This window comes from Contarinia nasturtii, unplaced genomic scaffold, assembly GCF_009176525.2.
Source record: "Contarinia nasturtii isolate CC-2019 unplaced genomic scaffold, AAFC_CNas_1.1 Cnas_scaffold_993, whole genome shotgun sequence".
NCBI lineage: Eukaryota > Metazoa > Arthropoda > Insecta > Diptera > Cecidomyiidae > Contarinia > Contarinia nasturtii.
This window is the reverse complement of record NW_022198340.1, coordinates 2,480,331-2,496,061: the sequence shown is the minus strand read 5'-3', so window position 1 is coordinate 2,496,061 and position 15,731 is coordinate 2,480,331. Positions and strand designations below refer to the sequence as shown.

Below are 15,731 nucleotides of genomic sequence, written 5' to 3'. Positions count from 1 at the left end.
AGACTATTTTTTTTAATGATTAAATACTTTTCATGTCGTCGATGTTGTGGTTGTTCTTGATGTTTGTTATTGTCCGCCACCAGTTTATTAGCCACTCTGATGTTTTTGTCACTTTGTTTTGCCCATTAAAAAAATGAGACGTCACTTTTTTGTTCGTTTGTATTTTATATATTTCACTTGAAACGAAAATTATCAACAAGAATACGAACGCAAACACGCAAACAAAAAAATTTATATCTTGCTTTTTACAATTGGTGTTGACAATTGCACGCGAAATTTTCGACGAACGAAGAAGAAGAAGAGAGAAAATAAAACAGTCCAACACAAAATTGACAATGAACGCCAATCGATATAATAATAGGACAAATAATGAATGTATGTTTCTTGCAAAGAAAGTCAACAATATAATAATGATTGCAATAAGTAATCAAAACACGAAAATTTCCAAAATGTTTTTACTTGTTGCCGTTTGACTGACTGAACACGAACGATCACTTCAGACGCACACGAAAAACAGACGGAAACCAACGAGCAACAACAACAACAAAAAAAAGAGGCAAAATTACGCCAAACCCGAAAACACAACGATACGAGATATGCTAAGTGCGCGAACGATTTACATAAACTGAAGTAAAACCGTCACAATGGCATTTGCTTTGGCGAAATTCACTCTATAGTCATTCATCGTTTCTTATAGCACATCTACATGTATGTGCGCTTGACGCCGAGTCACTGCAGTCGATGAGAATGTGGCAAACCCGTGATATTTGTCCGAAGCAATGTCAAATACGAAATTTATTTGACACAAACCTGAACCATTTTTTTTCTCTTTTTTTTTCAATCGTTAGAATGCGATTGCCACAAAATTAGCATAGATCTTTGGACATGTCAAACTGGAACTATTAGAGTGGCATGTAAACGATAGGGTGAATAATTTAAAGCAATTTACGGACACAGACCGGACGGGTTTTGTTTTATATGAACACATCGCGAAGCACATCGCGCACACATTTTAGATCGCGTGAAGCGTGTGAATCGATGTATTGAATGCTATCCATGTGGTTAAATTGTCAAAGTGAGCGTTGAATCATCCAAAGCAAGTGCTTTGGTTGTGCGTGTTTATTTTTTTATTCTTCTCTCTGATTGCAGTGGTATTAGTTTGCTAGTATAGTTCCGATGGTTTTTATATGGCAAAGCATTTTTTTTTTTGCATTGAAGTCACAATTAAATTGTACTAGTTGCTTTCTGTTTATTGTGTAATTTTTGTGTGTCGCGGCGTGCAAACGGTAAAACAAATACTGTTGTCGACCACACAACATTTCGCCTCTCTCGCTCTGTCTCTTTCCATCTGTACACATTTACTTTGTAGTTGTTGTTTTATTTTCCTGTTATTGACTGTTTCATCTCTCGAACAATACGGAATTTAATGCCTGGCTAAAATTTGTTTACGTTAAAACAGCGGTTTGTCGTTGTCTTGGTGGTGGGCTTGTAATTATTTTATCACTTTATTATTATTATATTTCAATGTACGATTAGAATTATTTCGTTGACATCATATCGAGCATGTTATTACACCAAAAACAAACGGATTGCCAAACAAAATAAGTAAATAAAGAGTCTAAATCTGCACAGAAGCACTTTTTTTTATTAAATCATATAAATTATTAGTTAAGCCAGTTGCGTTCTCATTTATTTCGATTGCTGCGAAATTGAGCATGTAATTTTGTTGTTGGACTCGTATTTGGATGTCATCAAACTTTATTTGCTTTACGAGAGGGGAATTCAAGTAATTTTACAACATTTGAATTGACAAGAGCGTAGAAACAGAAAACAAAAAAATAAGTAGAATGAACCAGAATGAACCGTTTGAAGAGTTGTTAATTGAAATTTTGTCTGCGTAATTCATTTACGAAAAATTCTCGTGCTTTTAAGAATTCCAAAAATTTTAACATTTTTTTTTTGTGTTTACTTCGAACACTCGATATCGGTTTTTAACAGCACCTTTCGTCAGTTTGAAAAATAAAAAAGTTTTCAAGTTTTCGTTGGCCCGAATCGTTCGATTCAATATACTCGGTTGCATTTTAAGGACAAATCATTTGAGTTTTTGTTTTGTTTTCAAGTGTAACAATGATTTTATCAATTGTAAACGATACGTTTATTTATGCAAGACATAAAATAATTGAACAACATATAAGTTTTTCTAGTGATATACTCTTGAATCGAACAAAAAAAAACGCACCGTGCCAACCTTCAACGATAACAATTTATCGAATTGCATAAATATATTCCTGTCACACAATTGTCATACGCCTGATAATAACAATAATGAATTTAAACAAAAAAGAACCACCTATACACCATGATGAGCATTTACTTCATCCTTAAACAATGCTTTTTCGAATACAGGTCACATACGATAATGCAAACTACGTCTCTCTCTCTATGTTCCTGACGTTGTATGATTCTTTTTTTTTTTTATTATTTCGCCAAGTATTAATTTGAATGAACAATCAAAATTGACAATCATTTCAACACATATCATTGCGCACTTACCTTGAATAAAATGAATTAATTTATTGCGTCTGCTTTGCAATATTTCACTTCACACTCGCTTTCTGATATATACTATTCGAGGAATTTAATCAGCGATTTGTTTTTCACTTCACACTTTTCAAAAACCAAATAAAAAATTTGTAGTAATTTTTTTCTACTTCTAACGAGAACGAAAACTCTAGAGAGAACTGTGTCGATTTTGTTTATTATATATAAATAATTTTGTGTCGATGCCGAGGATTTAGTTCTGGTCTAAATAATTTTCACATCGAGTTAAGTAATACATCCTATCATCGAAGATGAGTCTGAATCATGCAAATATAATGCAGAGAATCAAAAATCTCGTTGTATAAAAATATTCGGATTTTTTTCTTCTTCGTTTTACGCAAACAGATGGTTGTTTGACTCAAAAATGAATGAATTTATTCATCGAGAAAAAAAAAACACGGATCACATTTTCACTCGAAGAAAAAGAGCGCAGTTTTAGTTTCACCCTGCGTTTATGTTGTGGAAAATTTAAAAATCGAGCGCGTAAAAATAAAATGTGTGCGGATGCATGCAGTATATTGTAAGTATCCAAACAAACTGAGCGTTTACTTTTCAATTTATTGGTTTCTATTTCGCATAGACCCTCTCTGCTATTATGTATTCAGCACCGAATGTAATTTGTTATAATATAGACATGTGTTCGACACGAAAATTTATATATTTTTTTGGCACGAGTTAGCTAACACATACATTCTGTCCATTTTGATAGTATATTGTGTGCGCGCGCTATTTCACGTTTATTATGTGGTTTTTGTGTGCGGTATTTGTTATCGACGATAGCTTTAGTATTAATGTGCTTATATATACAAAATGTGTGTGTATATTTATTTAAATTTTTGTGTGTTAGATATGTGCGACACGATTGAATTTCGCGCATTAACAAGAACCAATGCGCCTCTCTGTCTTTTATTGAAAAAACAACAACAGCAGCGGCAACAGCCAAAGGGAGTCTCATTTTAATCATGTACACAAAACATCATATTATTTACTCTCGTTTCAATTTCTCATTGTGCAATTATTTTTGGGGCCCAAATGAAGCCGCTATTTTTAGCAAACTAATTTGATTCACGCATTCGAGCACGCACTGTTATTATAATCATCTTCAACGTCAAATGGATATACACTTATAATTATTATTTTTCGCACCCTCTTTGAGCACATTACAATGTGTAAAACATAAGAACGAATACTCAGAACTTTATTTATTTTGATGGAACAAAATATCTATAATCAAGTTTTATGGCGCCAAGGAAAACAGTCATAAAATTTCATAATAATCACAGTTAATTTTGCGCAGTAAGTAATTCACATAAATGATTAAACAGTGCAGTATTCAAATGTAGCACACCAATTGAATTTCCACAACTATATTACAGCAATGCCAATAGAGCATATCCGATCGATGTTATTAATCGTTCTTAATCGTATACAGTTCACTGTTTGAAACAATTGTTGTAATCGTAACATTGAATTTCTGTCCAAAAATACAAAATGTAAAACATCTTTTTTTGATCGGATCGTAAAGCATCTTTTTCAAGTGAACAAAAAGAATTTGAATAGCGATTTTCAATGAATTTATTGCATTAAATTGATAGTGAATTTCACATGTTTAAATGGTGTTTTAATGAAGAGACATATGATTTTTCTTTATTTTGAATTAAATTCGTTGTTTTTTATTCCTCGAGCATCTTTTCCAACTTATCTTGCTTCATCACAACTCCCTCTATAAACTCATATTCTCTATAAAAATAAAAGAGAAAAAGAGAGATTTCATTTGCATGTTACGCTTAATTCAAGTGTCTATATTTGCTTGTAATGTAGATTGCAAAAAATTACTTGTCTGAAAATTCCAAAATTTCCACGTTGATATTTTCGGGTATCTTTTCCATTATAATGTTATTTACTCTTTGAAGTAAATCAAGCATGTTTTTTTTTGTTGCGATTTTCGAATTGCCATATGGACCGCCCTTCAAATATTCAAACGCCCCATCTAGAATTGCTTTATCAGCCCTGAAAACAGGTGAACATGTATTAAACGTTTATTTTCAACGAAAAAAAAAATGAATGGATTTTTTAAATTCTTACATTTTTCAATCTGTTCAATTTGTTTGCCGGACACCCAATATTTCGATGATGTGAAGCCGAAAATATGGTCAGCGTCTAATTATATTATTACGAAAATACAAATTGCTTATGAAAAAAATGTGTTCAATATCGTTTTCAATTGATATGAAGAGAAACAGTTTTAAAGTTGACTTCAACGAGTTCCTTTTATAGCACGTTTCGTTGACATTTAAATGAAAAGTGAATCTACTGAACTGTCGTCCCACTGAACTGAAATTTTGTTTTGGTTCAATACAAAATAACAACACACACTTCTATTCAACATATGTTTGTGCATTACGAAACCTGACGTTCTACGACTGGAATTGGAGCGTTAGCCAAGTTCACAACCATTTACGTATTTTATCAAGTCGTAAACATCTGCTCTGTTCAGTAAAAAAAAATCAGTGAATTCATTTGCGCATCAAATCATTTCAATGATATCTAGTTATTATTGAAAATAAAATTTGTTGAAAACGATTTGGTTTCGATCAAAAACATTGTCCGAACGAATTTCAAACAAAGTGTGCAGTCTTTGAGTTGTTTAGTTTTCAACGGAAATTTTCTTTGTTTACATTTCCCCTTCGAGAATAAACGTCAACGGTTAGCTCTTTGTGTACAATGAGTGACTTTTATTTCTCTCATTTTTATATTGATGAATAAAATATGGCGTCTTCATTATAGACTAAACATCCAAACAGACTGTGTGAAATTGTTTTTTGCATTTTGTGAAAATTCGCTTCGAAATTGATTTGATTTTAAGTGTTGTTTGTGAAAAAAAGGATTGCGTGAAACGCAAAATATACGATTCAAATAAGAAAAAAGTCGAATGGTATCGGTTCTTTTTTTTGATTTACAAAAATACTTTGCCCTTTCACACGCATCGATAAACCAAATGGAAATGCGTTGAATTTTTCTATGCGAAAATAATTTGTGATATTTTAATTCGATTTAAATAAGTCATCTGCAAAATGAGCACTTCAAATAGTAACACACTGCCTGCCAATATCAATGCAAACAATCAAAGTTTGGCTGCTGAAGGTGTCGTCGAAAGAGGAAGGTTTGTATTTTTTCTTTTAATAGAAATACCAATAGATTGCATATCAGTAGTATGACTGTTAGCCGTTTTTCAATTGGATAATTTTGTGTTGTTTCTAGTTGTTTCCTGTTGCGATACGCGAGCCAAAATTCATTGGATGAAAGTTCACAAAATAAACTCCCGCGCTCATCAAAGGATAAAACGGCTGGCACATATCAAAATGATGAACACACTTTCAAATGTTTCAAAGCGATGAATGAAATGCGAAAAAATAGTCTATTCTGTGACGTCACATTGATTGCGGAAAATATGGAAATTCCAGCCCACAAAATGGTGTTGGCATCATGCAGCCCATATTTTTATGCAATGTTTTCTGGCACGGATTTTGAAGAATCGCATCAAGATAAAATCCATGTCCACGGCGTTGACTATCACGCACTTCAGTTGCTTGTTGAATACGTGTACACTTCATACGTTGGTGTGACTGAAGACAATGTTCAGGTAATACACACACACACACACACACACACATTCATTCACACATCACTTTATATCAGTAAGCATTAATTGTTATTCGATTGTTTCAGACTCTCTTAACGGCTGCAAATTTGTTGCAATTGACTGATGTTCAACAGGCGTGCTGCGATTACCTACAAATGGAATTGGATCCATCGAATTGTTTGGGCATAAGAGATTTTGCTGACATTCATGGCTGTGTAGATCTGCTTAACTATGCAAACACTTACATTGAACAGCATTTCGCTGAGGTCATTCAATATGATGAATTTTTCAATTTGCAACATGATCAATTGATTAATTTGGTGAAAAGCGATCATTTGACCGTTGGCACAGAAGAAAAAGTCTATGAATCCGTTATTGCATGGATTCAATTTGATAAACAGGATAGACGCAAATTTTTGCCCACTCTTTTGGAGCATGTGCGTTTGCCATTGGTGAGCCAAGAATATTTGGTGAATCGAGTTGAGAATGAGCCATTGCTCAAAGAGGATTTACTTTGCAAAGATTTTATCATTGAAGCGCTAAAATATCATTTGCTAAAAGGTGATGCAAAAAATATATTGAAAACGACACGAACAATTCCACGACAACCGATCGGATTGCCGAAAGTTCTGCTTGTTATTGGGGGTCAGGCACCGAAGGCGATTCGAAGTGTTGAATGCTACGATTTGAGAGAGGAACAATGGTACCAAGCCGCTGAAATGCCAAGCCGGCGATGCAGGTATACTGTCGAAAACAGAGCTCTTCAAGTGCTTGAGTCGAAAGAAATGTTTTAATCAATTGTTTTTATGGAACAGAGCCGGACTTGCTGTGTTGAATGATAAGGTGTATGCTGTGGGCGGGTTCAACGGCAGTCTTCGCGTTCGCACTGTTGATGTTTATGACCCAGCTACAGATTCATGGTCAGCAACTTGCAGCATGGAAGCACGCCGTTCAACATTAGGTATTTACGCAATTTGATGCGTTTTCAATATAAATTCTGCCAATCGTTATGGAAATCAAATGACTCATTCTATTGATTTTTGTTTTCCACAGGCGTCGCCGTATTGAATGGATTAATATACGCAGTTGGTGGTAAGACATAAAATATATTTTGTTTTATTTCAAACATCTTATGATTTTTTTCTTTTTTTTATTGTAGGTTTCGATGGCGCCACTGGTAATAATTATTGACTTGAAATAAAATACAAAATGTAAATACACTTCACTTTCAATGACACTTTGGATTTGTTTGTTTCAGGTCTAGAGAGTGCCGAGGTATATGACCCGAAAACCAACACATGGACTATGATTGCATCGATGTCAGCACGACGTAGTAGCGTAGGCGTTGCTGTTGTTCACAATCAATTATATGGTTTGTTATTATATTATATGCCAATATAGAGAAATAAAGCAATAATGTTTTTCTTTTCTATTTATTGAACCAATTTAGCGATTGGGGGATACGACGGTGCTGTGCGTCAATGCCTGAACTCGTAAGTAAAAAGCAATTTTATCTTTTTATTATCATACTCAACGGTTACTCATAAAATGGAACAATAGTAACATTTTTCGAATTGCGTCATACACAGGGTTGAACGATATAACGTTGAGAAGAATACATGGCAAAGGATATCCGATATGAATGCAAGACGGTCTGGTTCGGGTGTTGGTGTTGTTGACAATGTCCTCTATGCTATCGGTGGTCACGATGGCCCCTTGGTACGAAAGAGCTGCGAAAAATATAGTTTTGAGACAGATTCTTGGAGTTCAATTGCTGGTATGAATCTTTTTTTTTTTCAAATTCAATTTTTTTAAATAAAACCAGTAATAATATTTTAAAATTTAGATATGAATTTCCGACGTCGCAACGCTGGTGTTTTGAGCCATGATGGATTATTATACGTAGTTGGTGGTGATGATGGCAGTTCGAATTTAAATAATGTTGAAGTCTATTGTCTGAAAACCGATACGTGGCGCATATTGCCAAGTTGCATGAGCATTGGACGCAGTTATGCTGGAGTGTGTATTGTGGATAAGCCCATGTGAAAACAACAGCAGAGTGCAGCAGCACGGTACGCAAATTGTTGTGGAGATGATGATAGTCAAGCAGAAGGTCTGTTTGACGCATCGACTGGTGTAACACGTTCAGATAATGTACATCGCATTGCAAGCACCAGCAATCAAAATAATCAAAATACCATTCGAAATCCACACTATGAGAATATTTATGAATCCATTGATCAATTCGCTACTGTAAATGCTCCTGCCTCTGCTGAAAATCAACATCAAAATATACCTGTTGCCGCCGCTGTATCAGCAAACAATGGTCGCATCAACATTCGTCCAAACCGAAACAACGCTAACATCGCCAACAACAGCAATTTCCATTATAACGCATCACCATTTCCACATCCACGAAATGGGGCCGCATATGATGTGCCCCGTCATGCACGAAACTATTATGCATCAAATATTGGTACGGCATGTCGTCGAGCCACAATCGAATCGAATCACAATCGAATACGATATGCAAATCGCACCTTTCGACAACGTAGTTTTGACGATGCCGAATCTTATTCACCAAATAATAATTTCCGATATGAGAATATTTATGAACAAATCCGTGAGGAGCCGATTTATCGAAATATCGGTTTGAATCGTGGCAATGCAGCCAATCGATTGTATGGCCGTATGGATGTCATTGGTCATGGAATCGGTCGTATTGAACGTCATTTGAGCAGTTCATGCGGAAATATCGATCATTATAATTTGGGTGGAACGTATGCCATCTTAGGACATAGTCATTTGAGCACGGTTGGTCATGTTTATGCATCGAACAATGCCAAAGAGACGGCCGGTAAAAGTTCAAACTTTTTCAGCTGTTTGGGAAGAGAAAATTCACAATCCATGAGCAACATATGCCGGGAATCAAGTAATAATGGCAACAACTCAACATCAGAACAAGCAACTGCGGCTGCAGCCGTACCCACAGCCGCACAATCCACTTCACAAAATGAAAATGGCAATAAACACACGGGCGCCATTCCGAAGATCAAGAATAAAATGCAAAATGCAATACGAAACACTGGCTCAAATCCATTACATTCCACTGCATTGAATCGCATTTCGAAATCATCATTACAGTGGCTTTTGATGAACAAATGGCTGCCACTTTGGGTAGGCAATGGCCCCGATTGTAATGTGCTCGATTTTAATTTCATGTTTTCGCGCAATTGTGACGGATGTGAAAGAGATGATAATGTAATGCTCTATGATGCATCAAATTCGAATGGCGGTAATGTATCATTTGCAAATTACCGCGGAGATTTCGGCCAAGATAATTACTATAGCATATCACGCCCAATGCGTTACAATAATAACAGTTTGATGCAATTCAATTCGCGACGCATGTACGGACCGATTCAACAAGCAAACTATCGACCGCATGAAGGGGATAATTCTGGTTATGATATGTCTTACAATTTCCGGACACATCAACCGGAAAATCCATTCCGAAGATGGGAATTGAATTCGGAAAATAATTCATTTCGTCCGGCTCCCTCTGGACAGGTGCGAAGAATCACCGATGGTACCATTCCAAAATTCTCAAATGGCAACCATCAGAATAATAATAGTCAAGTTCGTGTCGAGGTCACTCATAACCCGACCGAAGCAAACGCACCAAGTACTTCATCGGTCCCAAATGCTCAGTCAACATCAAATGCTGGTAACACCAGTAATGCTGAACCGTCAACTTCACAACTACGGACCGATCGAAGAGCATTTGAGAATGTGACTTTGAGCAGCAGCACAGAGAGCACATCCGAAGCTGCTGAGAACAAAGTTTTATCACCCGATTTGTCGACAGCGCGACGTTTCTCTGAAAATACAGAGGACGACCAATACAATAGCAGTGGAAACTCATCGAGCTCTGACGACGACGGAAATGATGATACGATTAGCGAATTCAATACAAATGACAACACCGACAATTCAGACAGATTTAATGAGCAATCAAATTAATCCAATTATAAACCAATTTTACACCATCCAGCGAATTCATACGGCATTCATATTATATTGAACAGTTATTACACATATATCCATTCGAATCACTTACTCATTCGACAAAACTTTTAAATTTTTTAATGAATCATGGTTTGCAATGGTCTCTTTTTTTCTCTCTTTCAAAATATCATATACATATATACAAACATATTGTGTCACACATAAAATTCAATTATTATAATTATGCAGATTTCATTCGAGTTCTATTGTTCATAAGATTATAGCAGGCTCAAAATATACACTATTAAAATCGTACGATTCAAAATGATTGTACTTTTTCATTTTGGTTAATGTCATTGAGCATATTATTCATTTTTTAAGCTGAGGTAAGTTGTTGTGCAGGTGTGAGTTGAAAACTGAAAGTTCTACTGGAATTTATGGACAATTATCGAAAGTAAACCTTTTGCAAACCATTCGCAAAGCAGTGGACAACTGGTAATGTCCACTACTGTCGTTATACATGACTATGGCATAATGTGAATGGCCATTCTGAAGTGTGATCTAGATTCGATAACAGGGGGAAAAACTCGGTAGAAAAAAGACAACGAAATTAAGCGTATATCGCATTTGCACATTGTACATCAGTAGTAGTGATTGAAACGGTTCAGTGCACCATCTAAACGGTTTAAACAAAATTCTCACGCTAATGAACGTTAAAAGTTCAAGAAATTAATTTTCTTTTTTTTTCGCTGACGTAAAACCCCTTCAATTAAATGGTTTTCTTTCAACGTGATTTTGCTCACGATTGCATCATCAAATTAAGTTTAAAATTTTAATATCAAATAACAATACTGCCATAGACGAGGTCCATTATTTGTATTTGTGACATTTTGCTCTCGATTTGGCGCGTCAGATGAGAATTTTATAAGCCGTACTTGAAATCATAGTCATATGTCAAACTATTGATGTTATCCATAAATCTTCCATACAAATAAAATACTTTTCCGTTCTGTAATAAGATCAATCGCATGTTGGTGCTTGTGATATTACACGTTCAATTCCGCGTAAAAAGGGAGACAAGCGCGACCGAGAGAACGAGACAAAAAGGCAAATTTGAAATATGATCGAGTAAATTGAATCGTTCTCTCTGGCAAATTTGATTTTCCCGACAGTCAAGAAAAAAAAAAATTATTATTATTAGCTATAAATTTGTGGCGAGTGCAGTAGACGCGCGCTACTTAATCCGCATTGTGGATTTGCGCATGCAATTCATATAACGGACATTGAAAACTGTTAAATCAATACCGACCGACGTGTAATCGACAATTTTTTTTGAATAAACAAATCTTTTGCGAATCGCGAGAACGCTATGTTCAATTCATTTTGAACATGAACAAATAAAAAAGAAAATGAGTGTGGCACCCACAGGCAAATGCTATACTACTGATAGCAATCGAAACATGCAAAAACAAAAACTTCGTATAAATTACTTCGTAAAGAAAAACTGTAGTGTAACGGAAATTATATATGCAGAGAGATATGAATCACAACTTAGAATTGAACAGAATGACACCTTCTCATTCTCTTTGTTACGTTCGTACATTACGACAATAATTTTGCATGACTTGCATTGCATAAGTGCGTTAACAAGAAGCGAAATATATGGTAGCGTACAGTTTTTAATCACTCTTGCCGAACAAGAGATAGCAGCAGCACATAGAACGGTCACGTCCACCGAAAATCATGATCCGCCAAAAAATCAGAGCAGGATAGAAAAATAAATCGAACCTTTTTTTTTGTGTAAACATTTTAATAATTCACATATATGTTATTTGGGCCGATCAGCCGTATGCCATTATCATACTGTCTCATTCATCACCTTTGAATAGGTTCACACTGATTATACTGTTGTTGGTTTTCTTAAATAAAAAGCAAATTGATTGGTGAACCTTTCATGCAAACCTCTTACGTGTGTTCGTTGTAATAATAATTAAAGTGGGCAAACTTAGCACATACTCAAAAAAAAATCCATCGAAGTACAAATATCACAAAAATTCAATCATGCGGTATTGCCGCCGTGTTGTTTTGCATGACGATCCTTTGCGAGATTCGAAACAACGAATAAATAAGATATACAAACAACAACCGCAGCAGCAGCGGCAGCAGCATTAAATGTTTTGTTTGTGTGGTTGCCGTTCGAATGAATATATATATTATCCATATATATTCGGTTGTTGTGAATGTGATTCGCACTTTTGATTGAGGAGAGTAAAAAGACTCTCATTCACTCAGTAGTATTTGCATACGATTCGGCGAGTTCAGTGTTGATCGATAGCTTGCTTCGAGAGCAACTGTTTTTGTGTGCTATGCTATGGTGTGTAGCTATCTGTGTATTTCTTGCTATTTAATTTAGTTTATAATTTGAAATATTCGTGTAATATTACCAACTGTCGAACGTTGGCGCCCAATGTTCCATGGGCAGATATTGAAATTTTGTTTTGATTTTAGTTTATAGGAACTTATGCTTCAAGTTCATTATTGTGTTCAATCGAAAAATATGCATATAATACTGTAAATGCGTTTGTGAGTGTGTTATTATTCTGTATATATTTCATATTATTATTATTTATTTTTTCGATGTTCTTGCAAATGCAAAATTCAATATAATTACTTAAGTAAATAATTACCGTCAAAAGCGTACACGATAAATGAGCGGGAGCGAAGTAAAACAAAGTAATAGTAATTTGCAAAAAAGAGGCAGCAAAACATTGAACATTCTCAATTATGACGAACTGGTTAATTGTTAACGGTGGTAAAACTAATATAGAAATATAAATCTATTGGGTTTTTCGATGCTTAATTTTTTTTTGTTCGTTTTCAAGAAAAAGCATTGAAATCTTTTGATTGTTTTGCGTGTTTTCATTTTCGTCTTATTATTCAGTTTCGTCTATATTTATATTGAACATGAAGGTGCTCGCAAGCGCGCATATATACAAAATTCTATTGAGTGAGCAATTTATATTGGTTTACGCACATCGCCATTTAAAAGTCTCCATTCAAGTGGATTTCGTAATATAAATTAATAGTGAACGCATGCGTGCGCCCGTGATCGCGCTCTGCCATTTGATTTGTGTGCGGCTTTGACTGCAAAAATTGACAATAGCGTGATGATTCCATCAAATATCCATATGATTCGTTAACGGTTCGGTATTTTTTTTTCTTCTTCTTCTTTGGTTTATCACACTTTCAGTTTTCAATGTTGTTGTAGGTATGCAGAGAGATCATTCATATAATTGATACCTTTTTTCTTTCAGAGATTGTTGCGATCTCGTCCAAATTGGCGACATAGTTTAACATGACCTTTTCTTTTGCTTCATTTTATTCATACATCGTCGAAAAACGATTTGAAAAAAAAAAATCAACTCACTCACAGATGAATTAGGAGATATCAAAATAACAGCAAATTTTAAGCATCTAATCAATTAAAGAAAATAATCCAAATGAATATATATCATAGTGAGAGAGCGTTGTCGTCTTGCTCACGTTGGTGTTTGCCATTTCATTCCAATAAGCATTTGCACATTGTGTCGCCTCGTTTTTTTTGTCGGCTTTCGATGTTCCGTCTATAGTCAAAATGGAACATTGATTAATTTTAGAGCGCATAGAATATTGAAATCGTTAAGTCGTTGCTCTATTTTATACGGCGTCTTTTTATTTGATTTTTCCATTCTTCAAGGTTTTATATCTTCGCACATTAAGTCTCATCAAATTCAAAGCTCATCGTCAAATTTATTAAGATCAAAGCATGTTTCGAACGTTTTTTTTATGGTTTTCTACAAATACGTGACTTTGACGCAATGAAGAACAATATCGATATCATCAGACCAAAATCAAAATCAGCACGATTAAGAAAAAGTGTTTTACCATTTTCAGACAAAGAAATATTGACGGCAAAAATTAAAAAAAAGCGAAAAAGTAACAAAAAAAATTGCCAACTTTAATTAGTTCAAAGTCCAAAAATTGACATGGAATGTGTGCAGCGCTTTTATCATATTCAAATGGATTTGTTTTTTTTTGCGCTCTGTACATATATGTCGAAAAGCGAGATTAGACACACAAATGTTGTCAAAAAGACGTTGCACGGATTTATGATAATTCATTCACACGGAACTTGGCTGTTTGTTTTGTACAATGTGATTATCTCCATGCTACCCACTGATGACTTAACACATTGACATCGGGGGAATTTGCTGTATGATTTATTCAATTGAGGCTCGGATATTATTGTTTCTTTCTTCTTCACTTTCAGTTAATCGATGAATCCATTTCGATTATTATTTTGGCGTCGATAAGCACAAATAAATCATTTCGTGAACAAAAGCAACGTCGTTATTGCATTTTATGACTGAATGAAAGATATGTAACTATGGGCGAAAAAAACAGCGACGGCGACAGCAACACCACCACCACCATAACATTGTTGCCGCCAAAAAGCCGAAAGACCGAAAATGTGTAGACACCTTTATATCAAAATACTCATATATATAAAATGGCAAATTTAGGACACGATCTTATGCAATCTTATCTGAAACTCTTTTTTTTTTCGTTGTATACCGGAATCTGACTTTTCGGTGACACTTCTGAAACGCTATTTATAAATTGTATTGGTGTACGTATGTGGTGTTGTATATGATTGCTTTTGTGCGTTGTTTTTTTTTTCATTCAACATGCGCGTGCTTACTACGTTATCTTTCGGCAATTCCCTTACCATGTGAAACTGCACTGTTTTATATATAAATGTTGTTATTGGCACGCATGTATTGATATTTGAAGAGAAAACCAAATCCAGTTTTCATTTTCAATACACGGCAATTTTTCGTCGACCTTTCACTAAATTTACTTTGGTGAATGTGAAACGATTTTGGTAGAGACAGAGACGAAGAGAGAAACCATCTCTCGTCGAACCAAAATATGTGCTCGTGAGCGCACACACAATCAATCGAAAATGATAATGATATTTACCAATTATAATAAATATGCACCTGATCGTGGCGATTAAATAACATGTAGGTTTTTTTTCCTGATTCCAAAGTGTTCAGGCTTGAAATAGAGCCACTTTTATATGTCAGTCAAACCACAATTGAACGAACATACAATATGCTCATTTAATCATTGTCTCGTGCTGGCACTGCTACATTGCATAAGACATATATCGGTTGACAGCACCAACAAAATCAACATTGAGGCAAACACTGCGTATATGTGATACGGCGTCTTCAATTTATCTTCGTCAAAAAGTTCTTGAGCGGCAGCGGCGATTTTCGCAGAATGAAATATTTAAACATAGAATCATGTCTAATTTTAAACACATTGAATGAAATGAATTGCGAATTACTTATCATAAATATGTTTGTCACACTAATCAATATCTCATTTACTCTTTTTTTTACAGATTACAAGAATTCTGAATCGATTGAAT

At 34.9% G+C, this 15,731-nt stretch overlaps 1 protein-coding gene and 2 long non-coding RNA genes across 4 annotated transcripts; 2 read left to right on the top strand and 1 right to left on the bottom strand.

Annotated features, from left to right (window-relative positions):
• Positions 1–4,152: 4,152 nt before the first annotated feature.
• Positions 4,153–4,910, bottom strand: LOC116343250. The gene is made up of 3 exons (XR_004201315.1): positions 4,687–4,910; positions 4,438–4,611; positions 4,153–4,341 (listed from the first exon to the last, which is right to left on the bottom strand). It is a non-coding gene; the product is annotated as an uncharacterized LOC116343250 (long non-coding RNA).
• Positions 4,911–5,385: 475 nt separating this feature from the next.
• LOC116343246 (ring canal kelch homolog) lies at positions 5,386–10,580 on the top strand. Of its 2 annotated transcripts, none has more exons than XM_031771211.1 (10): positions 5,386–5,764; positions 5,863–6,244; positions 6,331–6,983; positions 7,060–7,205; positions 7,298–7,336; positions 7,404–7,421; positions 7,503–7,616; positions 7,695–7,737; positions 7,834–8,021; positions 8,091–8,290. In XM_031771211.1, exons 1-10 carry the CDS (start codon positions 5,676–5,678, stop codon positions 8,288–8,290), a joined length of 1,872 nt encoding a protein of 623 aa, XP_031627071.1. In that variant the 5' UTR covers positions 5,386–5,675. The 2 variants fall into 2 exon arrangements, with proteins under 2 accessions (XP_031627071.1, XP_031627070.1); XM_031771210.1 differs by having other exon boundaries at positions 5,392–5,764; positions 8,091–10,580.
• A 1,943-nt stretch (positions 10,581–12,523) lies between these two features.
• On the top strand, positions 12,524–15,727 carry LOC116343369. The gene is made up of 3 exons (XR_004201321.1): positions 12,524–12,626; positions 12,761–12,835; positions 15,705–15,727. It is a non-coding gene; the product is annotated as an uncharacterized LOC116343369 (long non-coding RNA).
• Positions 15,728–15,731: the final 4 nt, after the last annotated feature.

What these genes read in the sequence shown, in the direction of transcription:
- LOC116343246 (XM_031771211.1), top strand. Translation starts at nt 5,676, where the DNA reads ATGAGCACTTCAAATAGTAACACACTGCCTGCCAATATCAATGCAAAC. An exon ending in TGACTGAAGACAATGTTCAG is followed by an intron (nt 6,245 to 6,330) that starts GTAATACACACA and finishes CGATTGTTTCAG; the next exon opens with ACTCTCTTAACGGCTGCAAA. An exon ending in AGCACGCCGTTCAACATTAG is followed by an intron (nt 7,206 to 7,297) that starts GTATTTACGCAA and finishes TGTTTTCCACAG; the next exon opens with GCGTCGCCGTATTGAATGGA.